General features: G+C 44.4%; 1 protein-coding gene across 2 annotated transcripts in view; it reads left to right on the forward strand.

Annotated features, from left to right (window-relative positions):
- The window catches only part of LOC124046630 (neuronal PAS domain-containing protein 3), a 526,017-nt gene that overhangs the window by 214,049 nt on the left and 288,085 nt on the right, over positions 1–23,883 (forward strand). For both annotated transcript variants that reach the window (XM_046367233.1, XM_046367235.1), the window contains one exon: positions 7,418–7,500. In XM_046367233.1, the coding sequence (XP_046223189.1) occupies positions 7,418–7,500 (83 nt within the window). The remainder of the gene's footprint in view (positions 1–7,417; positions 7,501–23,883) is intronic.

The raw sequence follows: 23,883 nt of genomic DNA on the forward strand, positions 1-23,883 counted from the left end.
CTGCCCCAGAGTCTTTGGTGGAGCCGGAGATGCCATTTAGCCCTGCTCTAATGTAGAAAATAGGGAATAAGGAATGCTAAGCTTCCCAATAAATTACTGCAGATTTGAAATGACAGTCCGGGGCCCTGTTGCAATTTTCTATTAAATGATACATAAATTAACAATAGCACTAATGTTGACTTATAAAACTGAAAGTTAAATTGACTTGTGATAATGGCGCCGGCGGGGATGGCTGACGTTTTACAGGCTCCTAACCAACTGTGCTCTCAATCGCACTCCACACTGCCCTTTCCCACCTGGACAAAGGTAACACCTACGTGAGAATGCTGTTCATTGACTACAGCTCAGCGTTCAACAGCATAATACCTACCAAGCGCATCACTAACCTAAAGACCCTGGGACTAAACACCTCCCTCTGCAACTGGATCCTGGACTTCCTGACGGGCCGCCCCCAGGTGGTAAAGGTAGGCAAAACTGGGGCCTCTCAGGGGTGCGTGCTTAGTACCTTCCTGTGCTCCCTGTTCACTCACGACTGTGTGGCCAAGCACGACTCCAACACCATCATTGAATTTGCTGATGACACAACAGTGGTAGGCCTGATCACCGACAACGACAAGAAAGACTACAGGGAGGTCAGAGAACTGGCAGTGTGGTGCCAGGCTAGGAACCTCTCCCTCAATGTGAGCAAGACGAAGGAGCTGATGATGAACTCCAGAAAAAGGAGGGCTGAACAGGCCTCCATTACCATCGACGGGGCTGTAGTGGAGCTCTCGACGGGGCTGTAGTGGGTCGAGAGTTTCAATTACCTTGGTGTCCACATCACCTACGAACTATCATGGCCCAAACACACCAAGACAGTTGTGAAGAGGGCATGACACCACATTTTGCCCCTCGGGAGACTGAAAAGATTTGACATGGGTCCCCAGATCCTCAAAAAGTTCTACAGCTGCACCATCGAGTGCATTCTGACCGGTTTCATCGTCGCCTGGTATGGCTACTGCTCGGCATCTGATCATAAGGCGCTACAGAGGGTAGTGTGGACGGCCAAGCTTCCTGACATCCAAGACCTATATACTAGGCGGTGTCAAAGACTCCAGTCACCTGTAGTCTTTGACACACATAACTGTTCCCTCTGCTACCGCACGGCAAGTGATACTGGAGCTTCTACCCCCAAGCCATAAGACTGCTGAACAACTAATCAAGTGGACGTTTTACATTGACTCATTATTGTTATGTCATTTTCTTGTGTTACTTTTTGATTGTATTCATTTTTTAAACTTTTGTATATTTAGTAAATATTTTCTTAACTCTATTTCTTGAACTGCATTGTTGGTTAAGGGCTTGTAAGTAAGCCAGGTAAGGTCTACTACACCTGTTGTATTCAGCGCATGTGACAAATAACATTTGATTTGATTTGACTTTCAAATAGCACTGTGGTTCAGAAATTGCAACTGTACTGAGAATCAAATTGTAGTAAATAGCCATCTTGAAACCAAAGCTGTTTGTGACATGGTTAACAGCCAACATTAAACATTGAGAGTGGTGAATAGAAACTGATTTTTTCACATCATAAAGCTGCATTAGTTTAAATGAAGGAAGGTTTTCACCCTGATTTGCATGCACACAGTTAGTTTAAATGAAGGAAGGTTTTCACCCTGATTTGCATGGACACACAGTTAGTTTGAATTAAGGAAGGTTTTCACCCTGATTTGCATGCACACACAATTAGTTTGAATTAAGGAAGGTTTTCACCCTGATTTGCATGCACACACAGTTAGTTTGAATTAAGGAGGGTTTTCACCCTGATTTGCATGGACACACAGTTTGAATTAAGGAGGGTTTTCACCCTGATTTGCATGCACACACAGTTAGTTTAAATGAAGGAAGGTTTTCACCCTGATCTACATGCACACACAGTTAGTTTAAATGAAGGAGGGTTTTCACCCTGATCTACATGCACACACAGTTAGTTTAAATGAAGGAAAGTTTTCACCCTGATTTGCATGCACACACAGTTAGTTTAAATGAAGGAAGGTTTTCACCCTGATTTGCATGGACACACAGTTAGTTTAAATGAAGGAAGGTTTTCACCCTGATCTACATGCACACACAGTTAGTTTAAATGAAGGAAGGTTTTCACTCTGATCTACATGCACACACAGTTAGTTTAAATGAAGGAAGGTTTTCACTCTGATCTACATGCACACACAGTTAGTTTAAATGAAGGAAGGTTTTCACCCTGATCTACATGCACACACAGTTAGTTTAAATGAAGGAAGGTTTTCACTCTGATCTACATGCACATACAGTTAGTTTAAATGAAGGAAGGTTTTCACTCTGATCTACATGCACACACAGTTAGTTTAAATGAAGGAAGGTTTTCACCCTGATCTACATGCACACACAGTTAGTTTAAATGAAGGAAGGTTTTCACTCTGATCTACATGCACACACAGTTAGTTTAAATGAAGGAAAGTTTTCACCCTGATTTGCATGCACACACAGTTAGTTTAAATGAAGGAAGGTTTTCACCCTGATCTACATGCACACACAGTTAGTTTAAATGAAGGAAGGTTTTCACTCTGATCTACATGCACACACAGTTAGTTTAAATGAAGGAAGGTTTTCACTCTGATCTACATGCACACACAGTTAGTTTAAATGAAGGAAAGTTTTCACCCTGATTTGCATGCACACACAGTTAGTTTAAATGAAGGAAGGTTTTCACCCTGATTTGCATGGACACACAGTTAGTTTAAATGAAGGAAGGTTTTCACCCTGATCTACATGCACACACAGTTAGTTTAAATGAAGGAAGGTTTTCACCCTGATCTACATGCACACACAGTTAGTTTAAATGAAGGAAGGTTTTCACCCTGATTTGCATGGACACACAGTTAGTTTAAATGAAGGAAGGTTTTCACCCTGATCTACATGCACACACAGTTAGTTTAAATGAAGGAAGGTTTTCACTCTGATCTACATGCACATACAGTTAGTTTAAATGAAGGAAGGTTTTCACTCTGATCTACATGCCCACACAGTTAGTTTAAATGAAGGAAGGTTTTCACCCTGATCTACATGCACACACAGTTAGTTTAAATGAAGGAAGGTTTTCACTCTGATCTACATGCACACACAGTTAGTTTAAATGAAGGAAAGTTTTCACCCTGATTTGCATGCACACACAGTTAGTTTAAATGAAGGAAGGTTTTCACCCTGATCTACATGCACACACAGTTAGTTTAAATGAAGGAAGGTTTTCACTCTGATCTACATGCACACACAGTTAGTTTAAATGAAGGAAAGTTTTCACCCTGATTTGCATGCACACACAGTTAGTTTAAATGAAGGAAGGTTTTCACTCTGATCTACATGCACACACAGTTAGTTTAAATGAAGGAAAGTTTTCACCCTGATTTGCATGCACATACAGTTAGTTTAAATGAAGGAAGGTTTTCACCCTGATCTACATGCACACACAGTTAGTTTAAATGAAGGAAGGTTTTCACCCTGATTTGCATGGACACACAGTTAGTTTAAATGAAGGAAGGTTTTCACCCTGATCTACATGCACACACAGTTAGTTTAAATGAAGGAAGGTTTTCACCCTGATCTACATGCACACACAGTTAGTTTAAATGAAGGAAGGTTTTCACCCTGATCTACATGCACACACAGTTAGTTTAAATGAAGGAAGGTTTTCACCCTGATTTGCATGGACACACAGTTAGTTTAAATGAAGGAAGGTTTTCACCCTGATCTACATGCACACACAGTTAGTTTAAATGAAGGAAGGTTTTCACCCTGATCTACATGCACACACAGTTAGTTTGAATTTGGATTCTGGGTTAATACTGTTTTTGCGATTCCGCTAGAGGGAACGTTTAATTACTTTCAGCAGCAATGTCAATTCTTGTTATATGTAGCTACTGCTAAGTCTATCAGATTTAGTTTGTTTTCTATTGCAACAAATGATAGAGCAGACATTTGTCAAGCAAAGGTTAAACTATGCATTACTTATTGTCTCAGCATGACTTGAATACAGCTTTTCATAATGTTCTTCCCGTGGTGTGTGAATAGTGTATGAATATAGTGGTGATATACTTAATACTGATTAGTCAGCCCTTAAAAATAAAAAGCCCCCAATTTAAACATAAGTACTTTGGCATAGGTGTCAAAGTTATGTTTTTACAGTCACTCTACCCTTGGGTTAAATGCAGAAGACACATTTCAGTTGAATGTATTCAGTTGTACAACTGACTAGGTATCCCTCTTTCCATTTCCATTTCCATTTCAAAAGGGCAATGAAGCCCTTTGTCTGCTTCCCCAGAGTCAGATGAGTTTGAGGATACCATTTATATGTTTCTGCTTGTAGTTTGAAGGAAGTTGCAAACTAGCGTTAAGCGCAATTGCTAACTAGAGTTGGTAACTGCTAGCATACTAGGAGATACCATAAATGTCAAGTCATTGCGCTAATGCTCGTCAGCATTGACTCACAAAATTCCTCTAACTTCCTTCATACTGGATGCAGAGACATACAAATGGCATCCATGGGGTTGTCTGCCTCTGGGGAAGTAGATAAAGGGCATCATTGACAAATTCCCCAAGTATCATTTTAAATATTGAAACGTGGGAAAGTAATGTCAAAATTGACCTTGTTAAGCTGCATTTATGAACCGTAAAAATCAAATGGGCTAGTTTTAGCCGCTAACGTAATGGAATCACTGTCTCCAGCTGTTCTATACCTTTATTAATCAGTCTACTGTGTGGATTGAGCCAAATTTAGACTAGATTGCCACCACAATAATTGGCCTCCTGGACTGTGTGTGTGTGTGTGTGTGTGTGTGTGTGTGTGTGTGTGTGTGTGTGTGTGTGTGTGTGTGTGTGTGTGTGTGTGTGTGTGTGTGTGTGTGTGTGTGTGTGTGTGTGTGTGTGTGTGTGTGTGTGTGTGTGTGTGTGTGTGTGTGTGTATATACAATGTGTGCGAGACAGGGACAGTCAGACACAGTAGTCGGAAGTTGATTGGCCATCTGCACCCAAGGCGCTGCTCTGAATTGCTAATGTGTGTGTGTGTGTTATTAAGAACTGTGAAGGAGCTGTTGGCAGGAAGAGGGGCTTCAAGGTGGCCGCAGTTCTCCCCCAATGGTTCCAGTTTAACATTTTTACATCTTTATTATAAAATATTAACCACGTATACTTTCCAGTTTTCAAAAGATCCCCAAGAGCAATCTGTCACTTATATGCCAGGGCTCTTTTAGCTAGGGATAGTAATGATGAGGACCATTGTAGAGTATAAATAATGATTTCCTCCACTCTGTTGGCCAGGATATAAAGATGATAATTGAAGTTGGTCAAGTGTGCTTTGATCTGTGATATTTCTGCTCTGTTCTACATGAACTGCCTGTTTGAACCAACGGATGGTCGGGTGTGTGAGTGCTGAGAAGTGGATCTATGCTGGGTCACAGTGTGTGTGTGTGTGTGTGTGTGTGTGTGTGTGTGTGTGTGTGTGTGTGTGTGTGTGTGTGTGTGTGTGTGTGTGTGTGTGTGTGTGTGTGTGTGTGTGTGTGTGTGTGTGTGTGTGTGTGTGTGAGGCCACAGTCTAGGGCTCCTAGAGGTGGACTGGGTTCTAGCTCCCCCTGCTGTGTCTGTCTGTCTGTACGTCTGTATGTCCGGGTTCTGGAACTGTTTGGTCAGAGTTGTTCTACCTGCCAACGCTTCATGTCTTGTTTGTATCCTCCCCCACTGTGCCAGAGTACAGTCTGTGTGTGTGTATGCCTGTATGATTACTTGTGTGTGTGTATGCCTTTATGATTATGTGTGTGTGTATGTATCCAGTGCATGTTGTTTGGCATTGGCCCCACTCCTCAGGGAGGGGAAAGGGATAAATGCTTACAGCATAACTGGAGGGGTAGAAGTGTGATTACCATGTCTGGCCTAGAACACGGAATGCAGTGAAGGACAGAGGCCCCTCATTGTGCAACCTGTGCCCCCCTCACATCCACCCGGGACCTGGCCTCTGACTCTAACCCGCTCCCCTGGCTTCTTCCCCGAGGAGGCCTGTTTGCTCCTGCTCTTTGAGTCTTTAATGGCCTTTCAGTGTTTATATTACATCATTAATTGCCCTTAATTCAGCAACATTACCCCAATGCCTGGCTAAGCTCTGAAAATGATGTACAGAGCACTTTGTTATAAAATTCCCCATAATGAGCTCTGGTGGGACAAGGTCTGTTAAGTTTGAATGTACCGCAGGCCATTTTTTTAACAGTAACGGGTAGCACGGTGCATCTCCCTACTTTTTAAGCTCGGAGTCTTGAAAAAATGCCCTAAGGGCACAGTCTTCTGGTTCGTCTGCTCTGAGGCTGAATCAATGGAATGATGTAATCCCTCATTTAGAAATAAGACTTTGTACCAGTCAGCGAATCATTGAATATGCAAGCTGGTTGCACTTGATAATAGCCTTGTACTGTTTGAGTTGAGCCCTTTGGTTAGCATTGCTACAGTACTTATTACTATAGAGTTATCATAGTGAACGCTTGAGGTCGATGATGTCAGCTGTTTTATCATTACAGCTGTTTAGCTGTTTGCTATTGGTTCTCACTACCCTAGCAACATTTTTCACAATGTATTTGCGTGTGTACTTCACTATATATTAATACTGTGTCTGTTGCTTGCCTCTCCAGCTACTTTTATGTAATACACAGTGATATATGTGCCTACAAACCCAGTCAGTCTTACCTCCGCCCACCCAGTGTGTGTGTGTTACGCCCTGTGTGTGTGTGTGTGTGTGTGTGTGTGTGTGTGTGTGTGTGTGTGTGTGTGTGTGTGTGTGTGTGTGTGTGTGTGTGTGTGTGTGTGTGTGTGTGTGTGTGTGTGTGTGTGTGTGTGTGTTAGGGCTCCACGATATGTGCTGAAATGTTGTGTTATTTGCAATTTATGATGCGATATAGATCAAAGCACTTGGGTGAACTGTGTTAAACTGTGTTAATCATAGACACTATTAAGTGGAAAGCAGCATTATTCTTGTTTGGAAGAATCGATTGACTGCATTTGAACAGCATGTAAACTTATAGGGAATCCAACAGCAAGGACGAGGAACTGTGCAGCTTGAGTGACAGGGGGCGGGGCTTGTTGTGTGTGGGAAGCTGCCGAAAGAGGATACATTTTTTTATCAAACTATAAAAACGGACGTTTCATGTGGTTTAGATGCGTTTCAAAATATTGGATGCGATATTGATCTCTTCTGATATGGATATTGCACATGTTAGTATTATGATTTTGATGTGAATTTGATTAATTGTGCAGCCCTGGTGTGTGTGTCTGTGCATGCTTGTTAGTGTGTGTGTGTGTCTCATGCCTGCCCAGTCTGTCTGTCTCACTGTGGCTCTGTCTGTTCTGTTCTATTGTGTGTGTGCAGCTATAGGAGATCAGCGAAGGAGGACTCCCAGTGCGGTAGCCTCAGACATCTTCGAGCCACACCTCGGGAGCCACATATTGCAGGTAGGATGAGATGAGAACACACCTGTCCTGTCCCACATGCACCATCACCCCATCTAACAGACCTGGTATTAACTCTATAGTACAGTTACTAGGGTTACAATATTCTGGTGATTTCCTGTGGTTGGAGAATTCCCAGATGTTCTGCGTTTTCCCTCCTGAAATCTGGAAAGCCAAGGACTTTAGAAAACCCTAACAGCATAGTAACTCAACTCCTCAGACTATTCACACGGTTTATTCTGACTTCTGTTGATATCTTGCTTTACTTCATGGACCAACAATGAACAACACACGGTTTATACTGACTTCTGTTGATATCTTGCTTTACTTCATGGACCAACAATGAACAACACACGGTTTATACTGACTTCTGTTGATATCTTGCTTTACTTCATGGACCAACAATGAACAACACACGGTTTATACTGACTTCTGTTGATATCTTGCTTTACTTCATGGACCAACAATGAACAACACACGGTTTATACTGACTTCTGTTGATATCTTGCTTTACTTCATGGACCAACAATGAACAACACACGGTTTATACTGACTTCTGTTGATATCTTGCTTTACTTCATGGACCAACAATGAACAACACACGGTTTATACTGACTTCTGTTGATATCTTGCTTTACTTCATGGACCAACAATGAACAACACACGGTTTATACTGACTTCTGTTGATATCTTGCTTTACTTCATGGACCAACAATGAACAACACACGGTTTATACTGACTTCTGTTGATATCTTGCTTTACTTCATGGACCAACAATGAACAACACACGGTTTATTCTGACTTCTGTTGATATCTTGCTTTACTTCATGGACCAACAAAATGATTCAAAGGACCTGACACTAAGGAAAAGCTTTTATCCAAAGCGACATACAGTACAGTGAGTGAAAACAGTCCATTTATATGTGTATGTGATCCCTCTGGGAATTGAACCAACAACCTTGGCATTGCTGGCGCCATGCTCTTACAAAACCAACTGAGACACACAGGATAAAGTTTTGAACTTTTAGCATTTCTTGAACATACAATCTTTTATAGCATACAGAAATGTTTCATCCATAAAAATGTTGCATTTGGCAAGTCCATGCTTAATGTTTATGATATACCTAATACTCAGTAATGACATATTCACATTTGAGTTTCTTATGTAATCTAGGCTGTACCTTATTTCATGTATTTTTATTGCAGTAAAGTTGAATTATTAAATGGAATGAGGAAACTAGGATCATGGTTAACCGTGTTTTAGTCCTGAGGGTATTTTGCATTTATCTTTTTATTGCTGCTTTTTAGTGCTGCTTATCTCTGTACATACAGTTGAAGTCGAAAGTTTACATACGTCATTCAAACTCGTTTTTCAACCACTCCACAAATTTCTTGTTAACAAACTATAGTTTTGGCAAGTCGGTTAGGACGTCTACTTTGTGCATGACACAAGTCATTTTTCCAACAATTGTTTACAGGCAGATTATTTCACTTATAATTCACTGTATCACAATTCCAGTGGGTCAGAAGTTTACATACACTAAGTTGCCTGTGCCTTTAATCAGCTTGGAAAATTCTTTAGAAGGCTTAAGAAGCTTCTGATAGGCTAATTGACATAATTTGAGTCAATTGGAGGTGTAACTGTGGATGTATTTCAAGGCCTACCTTCAAACTCAGTGCCTCTTTTCTTGACATCATGGGAAAATCTAAAGAAATCAGCCAAGAACTCAGAGAAAACATTGTAGACGTCCACAAGTCTGGTTTATCCTTGGGAGCAATTTCCATATGCCTGAAGGTACCATGTTCATCTGTACAAACAATAGTGTGCAAGTATAATCACCATGGGACCACGCAGCTGTCATACCGCTCAGGAAGGAGACGTCTGTCTCCTAGAGATGAATGTACTTTGGTGCGAAAAGTGCAAATCAATCCCAGAACAACAGCAAAGGACCTTGTGAAGATGCTGGAGAAAACAGGTACAAAATTATCTATATCCACAGTAAAATGAGTCCTATATCGACATAACCTGAAAGGCAGCTCAGCAAGGAAGAAGCCTCTGCTCCAAAACTTCCATAAAAAAGCCAGACTATGGTTTGTAACTGCACATGGGGACTAAGGTCGTACTTTTGGGAGAAATGTCCTCTGGTCTGATGAAACAAAAATAGAACTGTTTGGCCATAATGACCATCGTTATGTTTGGAGGAAAAAGGAGGAGGCTTGCAAACCGAAGAACACCATCCCAACCGTGAAGCAAACATCATGTTGTGGGGGTGCTTTGCTGCAGGAGAACACCATCCCAATCTCAAGACATCTTTCAGGAGGTTAAAGCACAGGCAAATGGGTCTTCAAAATGGACAATGACCCCAAGCATACTTCCAAAGTTGTGGCAAATTGGCTAAAGGATTAAATGTCAGGAATTGTGAAAACTGAGTTTAAATGTTTTTGGCTAAGGTGTAAACTTCTAACTTCAACTGTAAGCCCAAAGGTTTGCTTTGAATCAGTAAAGCAAGAAACATAATTTGATACTACAGCTGATATAAAAAGTGTAAGCTGGTAACCATGCTGACTGTCAGGAGATGTAGATCATCTAGCTATCATAGTTTTTCTTGTAATCTACATTTTAACCTGGATTGCCACAGTATCCATATCTGTCACGGTTTTCTAATGGTGAAGGAGAGTCGGACCAAACTGCAGCGTGTCGATTTCGATCCATGTTTATTTAAACAAACGTAAAACACGACTAAACACGAACACTACAAAACAATAACCGAAACCGCCTATACATGTGTCATCTAACAAGGACATCAAGACAATCACCCACAATACAACCAAAGAATATGGCTGCCTAAATATGGTTCCCAATCAGAGACAACGATAACCACCTGCCTCTGATTGAGAACCACTTCAGACAGCCATAGACTTTCCTAGAACACCCCACTAAGCTACAACCCCACTAAGCTACACACCACATACAAAAACCCATGTCACACCCTGGCCTGACCAAATACATGAAGAAAAACACAAAATACTTCGACCAGGGCGTGACAATATCATGTTATTCGATGCATTTTATTCAAATAGGCACACAGAAATTGCAGTAGCTCATTATATTGCTTATGTTTATTGATCAAATATATATAAAAAATGTCCTTCAGGTCACGTCTTATCCAGTGTGCTGCTCCCTCCCAGCCTCATATTGTGAATAGTGGGTTCTCATGCAGGAAGTGAACACAAATACAAAGAGGTTGCAGCAGAGACGCTGTCACCTGTCGTCCCCTGAGAACACAGTGACAGCCTTATGCAGCAGGTCTGTTCCCTATTAAACATGGACTGAATTGAAAGTGACGTCTTCCTGCATTTACTTAAGATCCCCAGGTTTAGTGAGTTAGAAAGAAAGAGGATGGAGGAAGATGTTTCCCGAATGGTAAATAAATGCAGCGAACAACCTTGATTTCAATATTGATTTAAATGACAGAAAAGGCAACTGATGTCTGTGATACTGTATATGTAGGATGTTGATATTTCTAATCTGGCTATGCATTTTTTTATTGCATCTGAGGGTATGAATAAAGTTGTATTGAATTGAATTGAAACTCGCAACGGTCACCCACTGACAAGCCTTCATTTCAAAACGTCACTGAACTGGGTTGTCCATGGTACTGTGACGCTGCGTCACGGCAGTAGCCCCCACTCATGATAAGCGAACACTTTCCCTGCGACAGGTTAAGTGTCTGACAAGAAAGCGGAAATATATAATTAACATCAATAGCAGGCTGGAAGTCTGTCGAGGCGTGGCCTTTTCAAGGAAGGACTTGTTCCTGGCAAATTGTCCCCATTAATCTTCTGCTTAATTGATTGTGAAAAGTTTTAGGATGACATTTAAAAAAAGCATGCACGGCTGGTGATTGATTTGGAGAAAATGAACTAATAATGAATGCAAGGCAGTCATTACTTGTTGAGCAAAGCGACTCATTTTCAACAGATTAGACTGGGTTTGATAGTGCTAATAAAGAGGATGGTTTGATGAGCTCTTCTCTGCTCTACACTACCTGCCTGTCTTGCCACTCAGGGCCTAACCAGTCCTCATTACTCTGAGCGACTATGGCTCTGCGTAATCAAAACCAGACTCAATAAAAAGCACTAGCAGTAAATTTAATCTTTTCTCCCTTACAATTCTACATAACTCAAAATATTGCAATGACAACAGTCGAAACTGTTCAAACACTTATACAGTAGAATGTGTAATCAGGCCTCCCGAGTGGCGCAGCGGTCACTACTTGAGGCGTCACTACAGACCCGGTTTCGACCATGAGATCATAAGGTGGGGCACAATTGGCCCAGCCTCGTCCAGGTTATGGAAGGTTTTGGCCTGCCGGGATTTCCTTGTCCCAGCACGCTCTAGTGACTCCTTGTGGAGGGCTGGGCGCCTGCAAGCTGACTCTGGTCACCAGCTGGACAGTGTTTCTTCTGACACATTGGTGCGGCTGGCTTCTGGGTTAAGCGAGCAGTGTATCAAGAAGCAGTGCGGCTTGGCAGGGTCCTGTTTCGGAGGACGCATGACTCTCAACCTTTGCCGCTCCTGAGTCCGTAGGGGAGTTGCAGCGATTGGACAAGACTGTAACTACCAATTGGATATCATGAAAAATTTATATTAAAGAATTTGTAACCACTTTATTTAAGACATTTGTGAAATGGTAACACTTTTTTTACAGCCCTGTTTCAGCATGTTTTTACTTACACTGTCTATGTAGTAATAGAAAAGTACATGACAATAACAGTTATTACAATGATAAATCAAATATATTCAGCTATGACCCATTTGTCTGGTTGAGAAGTGCACCTGTGCCCTACACATCTATTACCAGGAGGCATGCCTGTCAGAGCAGTAGGAACAGTGACAGCCCTAGCAGCACTGCGCTGGGTTGGGTTGCTGTTTAATCTGACAGAGTGAGTGTAAATGTCCCCCGGCACTGTGCTTGCCTCCTGTCTGGACCTAGTCATGTGACACAGGATTAATACTGCCCTGCGTGTGTGAGAATGGGGCCGGGTTAAGAGCTCTGGGGAGCTCAGGCAGTTCCCTCTCATTGTGTCCTGGTCCCCAGCTAGCCGCTCCCATGGCCGCTTGAGAACGGGGCTGCATTCAAGAGAACGGGGCTGCATTCAAGAGAACGGGGCTGCATTCAAGAGAACGGGGCTGCATTCAAGAGAACGGGGCTGCATTCAAGAGAACGGGGCTGCATTCAAGAGAACGGGGCTGCATTCAAGAGAACGGGGCTGCATTCAAGAGAACGGGGCTGCATTCAAGAGAACGGGGCTGCATTCAAGAGAACGGGGCTGCATTCAAGAGAACGGGGCTGCATTCAAGAGAACGGGGCTGCATTCAAGAGAACGGGGCTGCATTCAAGAGAACGGGGCTGCATTCAAACAAGTCTTCTGTGGCCTTTTTCATTTCAGGCCAAAATACATTGAATACGTTTACGACGAGTTTTGTCAACCCAGATAATCAATGAACTGATTTAATATGTGGAGTTCAGCAGAGGTTGGCAGCTGCCCCTGTCTTCGTGGTGGAAGTAAGCCCTTTGTTTTTTCTCCGTCCCCTCTACCCCTGTGTCACATCACTCACACTCAGATGTTACAGAGGACATTGGGTGCAATTGCTGCCGTGGATTATTTTTTTAAATGTATTTTTTCACTCTGGTAACAAATGGGAACTATTCACAGTAGCTACAGTAGCTCCATAGTCATGCTGCCAAAACAGATAGACAGGCCCACAGGGACTAATCGGGAGGGTAGAGCTTGAGCTTGTTGATGGAAGGTGTGTGTAGAAGGCTGGGTTAGGGTGCATGTTTTTACCTGTAACCTAGAGAGAGCCCTGTGTGTTAAGGTGCATGTTTTTACCTGTAACCTAGAGGGAGCCCTGTGTGTTAAGGTGCATGTTTTTACCTGTAACCTAGAGAGAGCCCTGTGTGTTAAGGTGCATGTTTTTACCTGTAACCTAGAGGGAGCCCTGTGTGTTAAGGTGCATGTTTTTACCTGTAACCTAGAGGGAGCCCTGTGTGTTAGGGTGCATGTTTTTACCTGCAACCTAGAGAGAGCCCTGTGTGTTAAGGTGCATGTTTTTACCTGTAACCTAGAGGGAGCCCTGTGTGTTAGGGTGCATGTTTTTACCTGTAACCTAGAGGGAGCCATGTGTGTTAGGGTGCATGTTTTTACCTGTAACCTAGAGGGAGCCCTGTGTGTTAAGGTGCATGTTTTTACCTGTAACCTAGAGGGAGCCCTGTGTGTTAGGGTGCATGTTTTTACCTGTAACCTAGAGAGAGCCCTGTGTGTTAAGGTGCATGTTTTTACCTGTAACCTAGAGGGAGCCCTGTGTGTTAAGGTGCATGTTTTTACCTGTAACCTAGAGGGAGCCCTGTGTGTTAAGGTGCATGTTTTTACCTGTAACCTAGAGGGAGCCCTGTGTGTTAAGGTGCATGTTTTTACCTGTAACCTAGAGGGAGCCCTGTGTGTTAATATGCATGTTTTTACCTGTAACCTAGAGGGAGCCCTGTGTGTTAAGGTGCATGTTTTTACCTGTAACCTAGAGGGAGCCCTGTGTGTTAAGGTGCACGTCTTTACCTGTAACCTAGAGGGAGCCCTGTGTGTTAGGGTGCATGTTTTTACCTGTAACCTAGAGGGAGCCCTGTGTGTTAAGGTGCATGTTTTTACCTGTAACTTAGAGGGAGCGTGTGTTAAGGTGCATGTTTTTACCTGTAACCTCGAGGGAGCCCTGTGTGTTAAGGTGCATGTTTTTACCTGTAACCTAGAGGGAGCCCTGTGTGTTAAGGTCATTAACCGCAATGGGTTGATCGATTTGGGTGGTCGGTGTAAGAAATCTCTCGCCACACTAAATATTAGCATTTATATCGCTGACCTGTAATAATTTTGGGTTACTTTGATAAAGCATGATAAAGGGACTCAGCTGCCATTGAAGGACAAATGTCTGGTGTGGGACAGAGTCAGGGGGTAGAGGGTGGGTGGATGCTTCTCTCTCTCTCTCTCTCTCTCTCTCTCTCTCTCTCTCTCTCTCTCTCTCTCTCTCTCTCTCTCTCTCTCTCAATTCAATTCAATTCGATTCGATTCAATTTAAGGGACTTTATTGGCATGGGAAACATATGTTAACATTGCCAAAGCAAGTGAAGTAGATAATAAACAAAAGTGAAATTAACAATAAAAAGGAGCAGTAAACATTACACTCACAGAAGTTCCAAAAGAATAAAGACATTTCAAATGTCATATTATATCTATATACAGTGTTCTCTCTCTCTCTCGCTCTCTCTGTGTGTGTATGCTGGCTCTCTCTTTGTCTCTCTCTTTGTCTGTGTCTCTCTGTCTCTTACTCTGTCTTTCTCTATGGCTCTCTCTCTCTCTGTCTTTCTGTCACTTGTTCTGTCTCTCTGTGTCTCTCTGTCTTTCTCTCTCTGATCTATATTGCTGCATAGAGTTGTTAGTTTAATTAGACAGTAGTTTACCACAGAGCCTCAGACAGTGAATGTTTCTGGTCACGCACGTGAAGGGGGCACCCTTTTGCCCTGACCTTTACCACCCTCAGGACTCTGCCCTCCCCCTCAATGCTCTCTGTTCAGTCAGAGACAGTTCAGTCACCTTGACTCTGAATGAGTCATCACACTACGACTTCATCCCTACTGGGATGAAATAGATCTGTCTCTCTTGTTGTCTGCTCTGTTGTCTGTTCCAGGCTTCAAATAGTGTGTGACGGAATGTGAAGAATTGACTCTCTTTTGAAGCAGTGATCATCATTGATTGTGGGTAGTAGCACTCTCACTTCTTTAAAGGACATGTGGGCATACATGCAGAAACGTAATGCAGAAAAGTTTTGTGTACTCTATATGCAAAATGGCTCTTTGTTGGGAGTTATTAAAAGAAGCCGTGTTTGATGTCTTTTTAAATGATAGAGAATCAACAGCATGTGAGGCAGAGCGTAGTGACGGCCAGACTAATTACAGAAAGGCTGTTGTGAAGAGTAGAAAGACGCCCAGCTTCTGTCAGCACCTGTGGAGCGCAAGTGGGACAGGACACCCAACACACCTTCATATGCCACACATCTTAAAGGTCCCACACACACATATTTCATCTTGACTTCTCTTCTGCGGTTGTATTTTCTCTCACTCTTTGTTTGTTTAGCTTTGTAGCGTTTGTTGTTTTCAGTGAGTCAGACTTGTGTGATAATGGCGCTCTTTTTCAAAAAGCCCTTGGTTCTCAAACCCCTTCAATCTCCACACCAGCGGAAGCAGAGAAAGATGTCTGCTTTAGAAATGACAGCTGTTTACATTTGCATAACATCAAGGAGGAGCCGGGGATGTGTGTTTGAGGCACGTCTGTGGGCAGCTGTCACAAGTTGTAATCGCAGGTTGATTTGTGGTTGGTAAAAAAATTGGCATCATGGCTCTATGCCTCTGTGGTTGTTGAGCAGTTGGTGACAACAGTTCTGGTTTGTAGGCCTACTTAGAGGAGAATGGAAACATTTTTCTCCTCCTCCTCCTCCTCCTCCTCCTCCTCCTCCTCCTCCTCCTCCTCCTCCTCCTCCTCCTCCTCCTCCTCCTCCTCCTCCTCCTCCTCCCAGTGCCACAGACAGATCCAGGATCTCCACTCCCCTCCCCTCCACTATTCTCTCCTCCTCCTCCCAGTGCCACAGACAGATCCAGGATCTCCACTCCCCTCTCCTCCTCCCAGTGCCACAGACAGATCCAGGATCTCCACTCCTCTCCCCTCCCCTCCCCTCCTCCTCCTCCCAGTGTCACAGACAGATCCAGGATCTCCCTTCCCCTCCTCCTCCTCCCAGTGCCACAGACAGATCCAGGATCTCCACTCCCCTCCTCTCCTCCCCTCCACTATTCTCTCCTCCTCTCCTCTCCACATATTATTTAGAACTGCTCTGTCTATCACTTCTCTGTCTATTGATCGCAGTTCGTACAACCCATTGTTCCTCTTGTTGGGAAGGGATAAAGCCAGAGGTTAATTGGGAAAGTCCTGAAGCTGGCCTTTGTGCTCTGGTCTGCCCCCCAGACAAAACCGTCTAGGAATGTGAGCCATTACAACATGCTTAGGCAGCTCCACTGTGCTTCTGTCACACCCAACACAGACGTATACTGCCTATCTATGGTGGGAGCAGTCCTAGAGGTAGCACCTTTCATTCTATCCCCAGCACTACCAATGTTAACCAAGACTGCAGTACAGACCTATACTGCCTATCTATGGTGGGAGCAGTCCTAGAGGTAGCACCATTCATTCTATCCCCAGCACTACCAGTGTTAACTAAGACTGCAGTACAGACCGTCTCTACTTGCTAATTTCTTTTCGTAGGCTACCAGGGTCTGAGCCATAGGCATTCATTTAGGCATTCATTTCACTTTAATTGCAGGTGGCCATGGCACAGCTGTGTAACAATACTTTAGTCGTGATCAGTTTACGATAAAAGTACATTATTTTGTGATTTTTGTCAAATTGCCATGTCAACCAACCATACACAAATTGCCATGTCAACCAACCATACACAAATTGCCATGTCAACCAACCATACACAAATTGCATGGATTTTTATCTGGCATGGATGTATTTTTCAGAAATCCACATATAGTACTGTCTGTTGGTAGAAAGGCAGGTCTGATGTTTCAGTCTCTCTCTGCACTGTAAAGGGTCAACACTCCAAGCTTTTATCTCTCCTCGTTGAAAGCCGCTGTCTCCCATACTTGATAGTTATCCTTTTGTTTACTAATGTGCTGTTGAAAGCAAACATGTCAGAACCCTTCTTGCTGTGGTTCACTACCTTGCATAACATAATGGGAGGGAAATTTACATTCTCTCACACACACAGACACACACACACACATACACACACACACACACACACACACACACACACACACACACACACACACACACACACACACACACACACACACACACACACACACACACACACACACACACACACACACACACGCGCACACACATATACACACCCACACAGGCAGACAGACAGACAGACAGACAGACAGACAGACAGACAGACAGACAGACAGACAGACAGACAGACAGACAGACAGACAGACAGACAGGACAGGCAGGCGGCAGCAGGCAGGCAGGCAGGCAGGCAGGCAGGCAGGCAGGCAGGCAGACAGACAGACAGACAGACAGACAGACAGACAGACAGACAGACAGACAGACAGACAGACAGACAGACGAAAACATTTCAGTGTGATTTACATAGTCATTTGGGGCAAGAAAGGTGAGAGGCTGACTGCCCAATGTGTCAGAGTAGTCATTGAGGTGCAGGTAGAGACAGTGATAGGCCTGGCTGGCTGGCTGGCTGCGGATGTGAGGTCTATGGAGTCTGGGTTAGAACGGGAAGGCAGACAGGCACAGTTGTTATTGATGTACAGATGTCAGCAGGTGCATGGTGGATGCACAGTACAGGTGTCATAGGAAGACAGGTGTCATAGGAAGACAGGTGTCATAGGAAGACAGGAGTCATAGGAAGACAGGTGTCATAGGAAGACAGGTGTCATAGGAAGACAGGAGTCATAGGAAGACAGGTGTCATAGGAAGACAGGAGTCATAGGAAGACAGGTGCTATAGGAAGACAGGAGTCATAGGAAGACAGGTGCTATAGGAAGACAGGTGTGCTCTGGGTACAGGTGTCATAGGAACACATGAGGCATAGGAAGACAGGAGTCATAGGAAGACAGGAGTCATAGGAAGACAGGAGTCATAGGAAGACAGGTGTCATATGAAGACAGGTGTCATATGAAGACAGGAGTCATAGGAAGACAGGAGTCATAGGAAGACAGGAGTCATAGGAAGACAGGTGTCATATGAAGACAGGTGTCATATGCAGACAGGTGTGCTCTGGGTACAGGTGTCATAGGAAGACAGATGTGCTCTGGGTACAGGTGTCATATGAAGACAGGTGTGCGCTGGGTACAGGTGTCATAGGAAGACAGGAGTCATAGGAAGACAGGAGTCATAGGAAGACAGGTGTCATAGGAAGACAGGAGTCATAGGAAGACAGGAGTCATAGGAAGACAGGAGTCATAGGAAGACAGGTGTCATAGGAAGACAGGTGTCATAGGAAGACAGGAGTCATAGGAAGACAGGAGTCATAGGAAGACAGGAGTCATAGGAAGACAGGAGTCATAGGAAGACAGGTGTCATAGGAAGACAGGAGTCATAGGAAGACAGGAGTCATAGGAAGACAGGAGTCATAGGAAGACAGGAGTCATAGGAAGACAGGAGTCATAGGAAGACAGGTGTCATATGAAGACAGGTGTCATATGAAGACAGGAGTCATAGGAAGACAGGAGTCATAGGAAGACAGGAGTCATAGGAAGACAGGAGTCATATGAATACAGGTGTCATATGAAGACAGGTGTCATATGAAGACAGGTGTCATATGAAGACAGGTGTCATATGAAGACAGGTGTCATATGAAGACAGGTGTCATAGGAAGACAGGTGTCATAGGAAGACAGGTGTGCGCTGAGTACAGGTGTCATAGGAACACAGGTGTGCGCTGAGTACAGGTGTCATATGAAGACAGGTGTGCGCTGGGTACAGGTGTCATAGGAACATTTACATTTACATTTACATTTAAGTCATTTAGCAGAGCGACTTACAAATTGGTGCATTCACCTTATGACATCCAGTGGAACAGCCACTTTACAATAGTGCATCTAAATCTATTAAGGGGGGGGGGAGAGAAGGATTACTTTATCCTATCCTAGGTATTCCTTAAAGAGGTGGGGTTGATAGTGTTGTTAAGAAGGTAGAAACTAGGACCTGTCTTGTTGATAGTGTTGTTAAGAAGGTAGAAACTAGGGCCTGTAGGACCTACCTTGTTGATAGAGCTGTTAAGAAGGTAGAAACTAGGGCCTGTAGGACCTGCCTTGTTTATAGTGTTGTTAAGAAGGTAGAAACTAGGACCTGCATGGTTGATAGTGCTGTTAAGAAGGTAGAGCAGTGCCTTATTTTTTTTTACCTTTATTGAACTAGGTGAGTCAGTTAAGAACAAATTCTTATTTCCAATGACGTCCTACCGGAGAACAGCTGGTTAACAGCCTTGTTCAGGGGGCAGAACAACAGATTTCTTTTTTTTTTTTTTGTCATTTGGGGATTCGATCCAACAACCTTTCAGCTTTACTCAAAGCCAGTGGCATATTGTTAGTATAGATGGAGGATTTGTGTTGTGCTTGTTGAATGTCCTCCCATATAAGCATGCTGAAAGTCTGTCAATTTGTTTACTGTGAAATAGCATATAGTATTGTATCTGGTCAAACACTATTTTTTCCCAGAAGTTTACTAAGGGTTGGTAACAGGCTGATTGGTCGGATATTTGAGCCAGTAAAGGGGGCTTTACTATTCTTGGGTAGTGGAGGGACTTTAGCTTCCTTCCAGGAAGTACTCATACAGGAGCAACAATATAGTGTCACTTTGGTTTATGTTCAAATCTCCAATTTAGATGTTCCTAAACTTCCTTTGATCAAGTGTTCTTCAGGTCACAGGAAGTGGGCTGTGAGGTCATCCATTAAAAATAACAGGAACTCTCTGTCACAGCCAACAGTCTGGCGTGGACACCGCCGTGTGTGTGTGTGTGTGTGTGTGTACGTACCAGGTGTGTGTGGCAGCATGCTGACTGCAGCGGTGGTGTGGGGGAACAGGCTGAGTGTATCTCTGGTAATACCATGTCTCTGGAAGGTGTTCCCCTCCCAGTACACCCCATGGATATCCACCTCCGTACCCAGCCCAAACGTGTACCAAAAAACCATGTCCCCGGAACACATATCCAGGCCTGGAAGGTTTCCGTACATGAAGCCATTCACCGCGTGCACAGGAACACAGGTGTGCGCTGAGTACAGGTGTCATATGAAGACAGGTGTGCGCTGAGTACAGGTGTCATAGGAACACAGGTGTGCGCTGAGTACAGGTGTCATAGGAACACAGGTGTGCGCTGAGTACAGGTGTCATAGGAACACAGGTGTGCGCTGAGTACAGGTGTCATATGAAGACAGGTGTGCGCTGGGTACAGGTGTCATAGGAACACAGGTGTGCGCTGAGTACAGGTGTCATAGGAACACAGGTGTGCGCTGAGTACAGGTGTCATAGGAACACAGGTGTGCGCTGAGTACAGGTGTCATATGAAGACAGGTGTGCGCTGGGTACAGGTGTCGTAGGAAGACAGGTGTGCTCTGAGTACAGGTGTCATAGGAACACAGGTGTGCGCTGAGTACAGGTGTCATAGGAACACAGGTATGCGCTGAGTACAGGTGTCATATGAAGACAGGTGTGCGCTGGGTACAGGTGTCGTAGGAAGACAGGTGTGCTCTGGGTACAGGTGTCATATGAAGACAGGAGTCATATGAAGACAGGAGTCATAGGAAGACAGGTGTCATATGAAGACAGGTGTCATATGAAGACAGGTGTCATATGAAGACAGGTGTGCTCTGGGTACAGGTGTCATATGAAGACAGGAGTCATATGAAGACAGGTGTCATAGGAAGAGAGGTGTCATAGGAAGACAGGTGTCATAGGAAGACAGGTGTGCGCTGAGTACAGGTGTCATAGGAACACAGGTGTGTGCTGAGTACAGGTGTCATATGAAGACAGGTGTGCGCTGGGTACAGGTGTCATAGGAACACAGGTGTGCGCTGAGTACAGGTGTCATATGAAGACAGGTGTGCGCTGAGTACAGGTGTCATAGGAACACAGGTGTGCGCTGAGTACAGGTGTCATAGGAACACAGGTGTGCGCTGAGTACAGGTGTCATAGGAACACAGGTGTGCGCTGAGTACAGGTGTCATATGAAGACAGGTGTGCGCTGGGTACAGGTGTCATAGGAAGACAGGTGTGCTCTGGGTACAGGTGTCATATGAAGACAGGAGTCATATGAAGACAGGAGTCATAGGAAGACAGGAGTCATAGGAAGACAGGTGTCATATGAAAACAGGTGTCATATGAAGACAGGTGTCATAGGAAGACAGGTGTCATAGGAAGACAGGTGTCATAGGAAGACAGGTGTGCGCTGAGTACAGGTGTCATAGGAACACAGGTGTGCGCTGAGTACAGGTGTCATATGAAGACAGGTGTCATATGAAGACAGGTGTCATATGAAGACAGGTGTCATAGGAAGACAGGTGTGCTCTGGGTACAGGTGTCATATGAAGACAGGTGTGCGCTGAGTACAGGTGTCATAGGAAGACAGGTGTTATAGGAAGACAGGTGTGCGCTGGGTACAGGTGTCATAGGAAGACAGGTGTCATAGGAAGACAGGTGTCATAGGAAGACAGGTGTGCGCTGGGTACAGGTGTCATAGGAAGACAGGTGTCATAGGAAGACAGGTGTCATATGAAGACAGGTGTGCTCTGGGTACAGGTGTCATATGAAGACAGGAGTCATATGAAGACAGGTGTCATATGAAGACAGGTGTCATATGAAGACAGGTGTGCTCTGGGTACAGGTGTCATATGAAGACAGGTGTCATATGAAGACAGGTGTCATATGAAGACAGGTGTGCTCTGGGTACAGGTGTCATATGAAGACAGGAGTCATATGAAGACAGGAGTCATAGGAAGACAGGAGTCATAGGAAGACAGGTGTCATAGGAAGAGAGGTGTCATAGGAAGACAGGTGTCATAGGAAGACAGGTGTGCGCTGAGTACAGGTGTCATAGGAACACAGGTGTGCGCTGAGTACAGGTGTCATATGAAGACAGGTGTGCGCTGGGTACAGGTGTCATAGGAACACAGGTGTGCGCTGAGTACAGGTGTCATATGAAGACAGGTGTGCGCTGAGTACAGGTGTCATAGGAACACAGGTGTGCGCTGAGTACAGGTGTCATAGGAACACAGGTGTGCGCTGAGTACAGGTGTCATAGGAACACAGGTGTGCGCTGAGTACAGGTGTCATATGAAGACAGGTGTGCGCTGGGTACAGGTGTCATAGGAAGACAGGTGTGCTCTGGGTACAGGTGTCATATGAAGACAGGAGTCATATGAAGACAGGAGTCATAGGAAGACAGGAGTCATAGGAAGACAGGTGTCATATGAAGACAGGTGTCATATGAAGACAGGTGTCATAGGAAGACAGGTGTCATAGGAAGACAGGTGTCATAGGAAGACAGGTGTGCGCTGAGTACAGGTGTCATAGGAACACAGGTGTGCGCTGAGTACAGGTGTCATATGAAGACAGGTGTCATATGAAGACAGGTGTCATATGAAGACAGGTGTCATAGGAAGACAGGTGTGCTCTGGGTACAGGTGTCATATGAAGACAGGTGTGCGCTGAGTACAGGTGTCATAGGAAGACAGGTGTTATAGGAAGACAGGTGTGCGCTGGGTACAGGTGTCATAGGAAGACAGGTGTCATAGGAAGACAGGTGTCATAGGAAGACAGGTGTGCGCTGGGTACAGGTGTCATAGGAAGACAGGTGTCATAGGAAGACAGGTGTCATAGGAAGACATGTGTGCGCTGAGTACAGGTGTCATAGGAAGACAGGTGTCATATGAAGACAGGTGTCATAGGAAGACAGGTGTGCGCTGAGTACAGGTGTCATAGGAAGACAGGTGTGCGCTGGGTACAGGTGTCATAGGAAGACAGGTGTCATAGGAAGAGAGGTGTCATATGAAGACAGGTGTCATAGGAAGACAGGTGTCATAGGAACACAGGTGTGCGCTGAGTACAGGTGTCATAGGAAGACAGGTGTGCGCTGGGTACAGGTGTCATATGAAGACAGGTGTGCTCTGGGTACAGGTGTCATATGAAGACAGTTGTGCTCTGGGTACAGGTGTCATATGAAGACAGGTGTCATATGAAGACAGGTGTCATAGAAAGACAGGTGTGCGCTGGGTACAGGTGTCATATGAAGACAGGTGTGCTCTGGGTACAGGTGTCATATGAAGACAGGTGTGCTCTGGGTACAGGTGTCATATGAAGACAGGTGTCATATGAAGACAGGTGTGCTCTGGGTACAGGTGTCATATGAAGACAGGAGTCATATGAAGACAGGAGTCATAGGAAGACAGGAGTCATAGGAAGACAGGTGTCATAGGAAGAGAGGTGTCATAGGAAGACAGGTGTCATAGGAAGACAGGTGTGCGCTGAGTACAGGTGTCATAGGAACACAGGTGTGCGCTGAGTACAGGTGTCATATGAAGACAGGTGTGCGCTGGGTACAGGTGTCATAGGAACACAGGTGTGCGCTGAGTACAGGTGTCATATGAAGACAGGTGTGCGCTGAGTACAGGTGTCATAGGAACACAGGTGTGCGCTGAGTACAGGTGTCATAGGAACACAGGTGTGCGCTGAGTACAGGTGTCATAGGAACACAGGTGTG

This window comes from Oncorhynchus gorbuscha, linkage group LG10 (assembly GCF_021184085.1).
Source record: "Oncorhynchus gorbuscha isolate QuinsamMale2020 ecotype Even-year linkage group LG10, OgorEven_v1.0, whole genome shotgun sequence".
In the NCBI taxonomy this organism is placed as follows: Eukaryota; Metazoa; Chordata; class Actinopteri; order Salmoniformes; family Salmonidae; genus Oncorhynchus; species Oncorhynchus gorbuscha.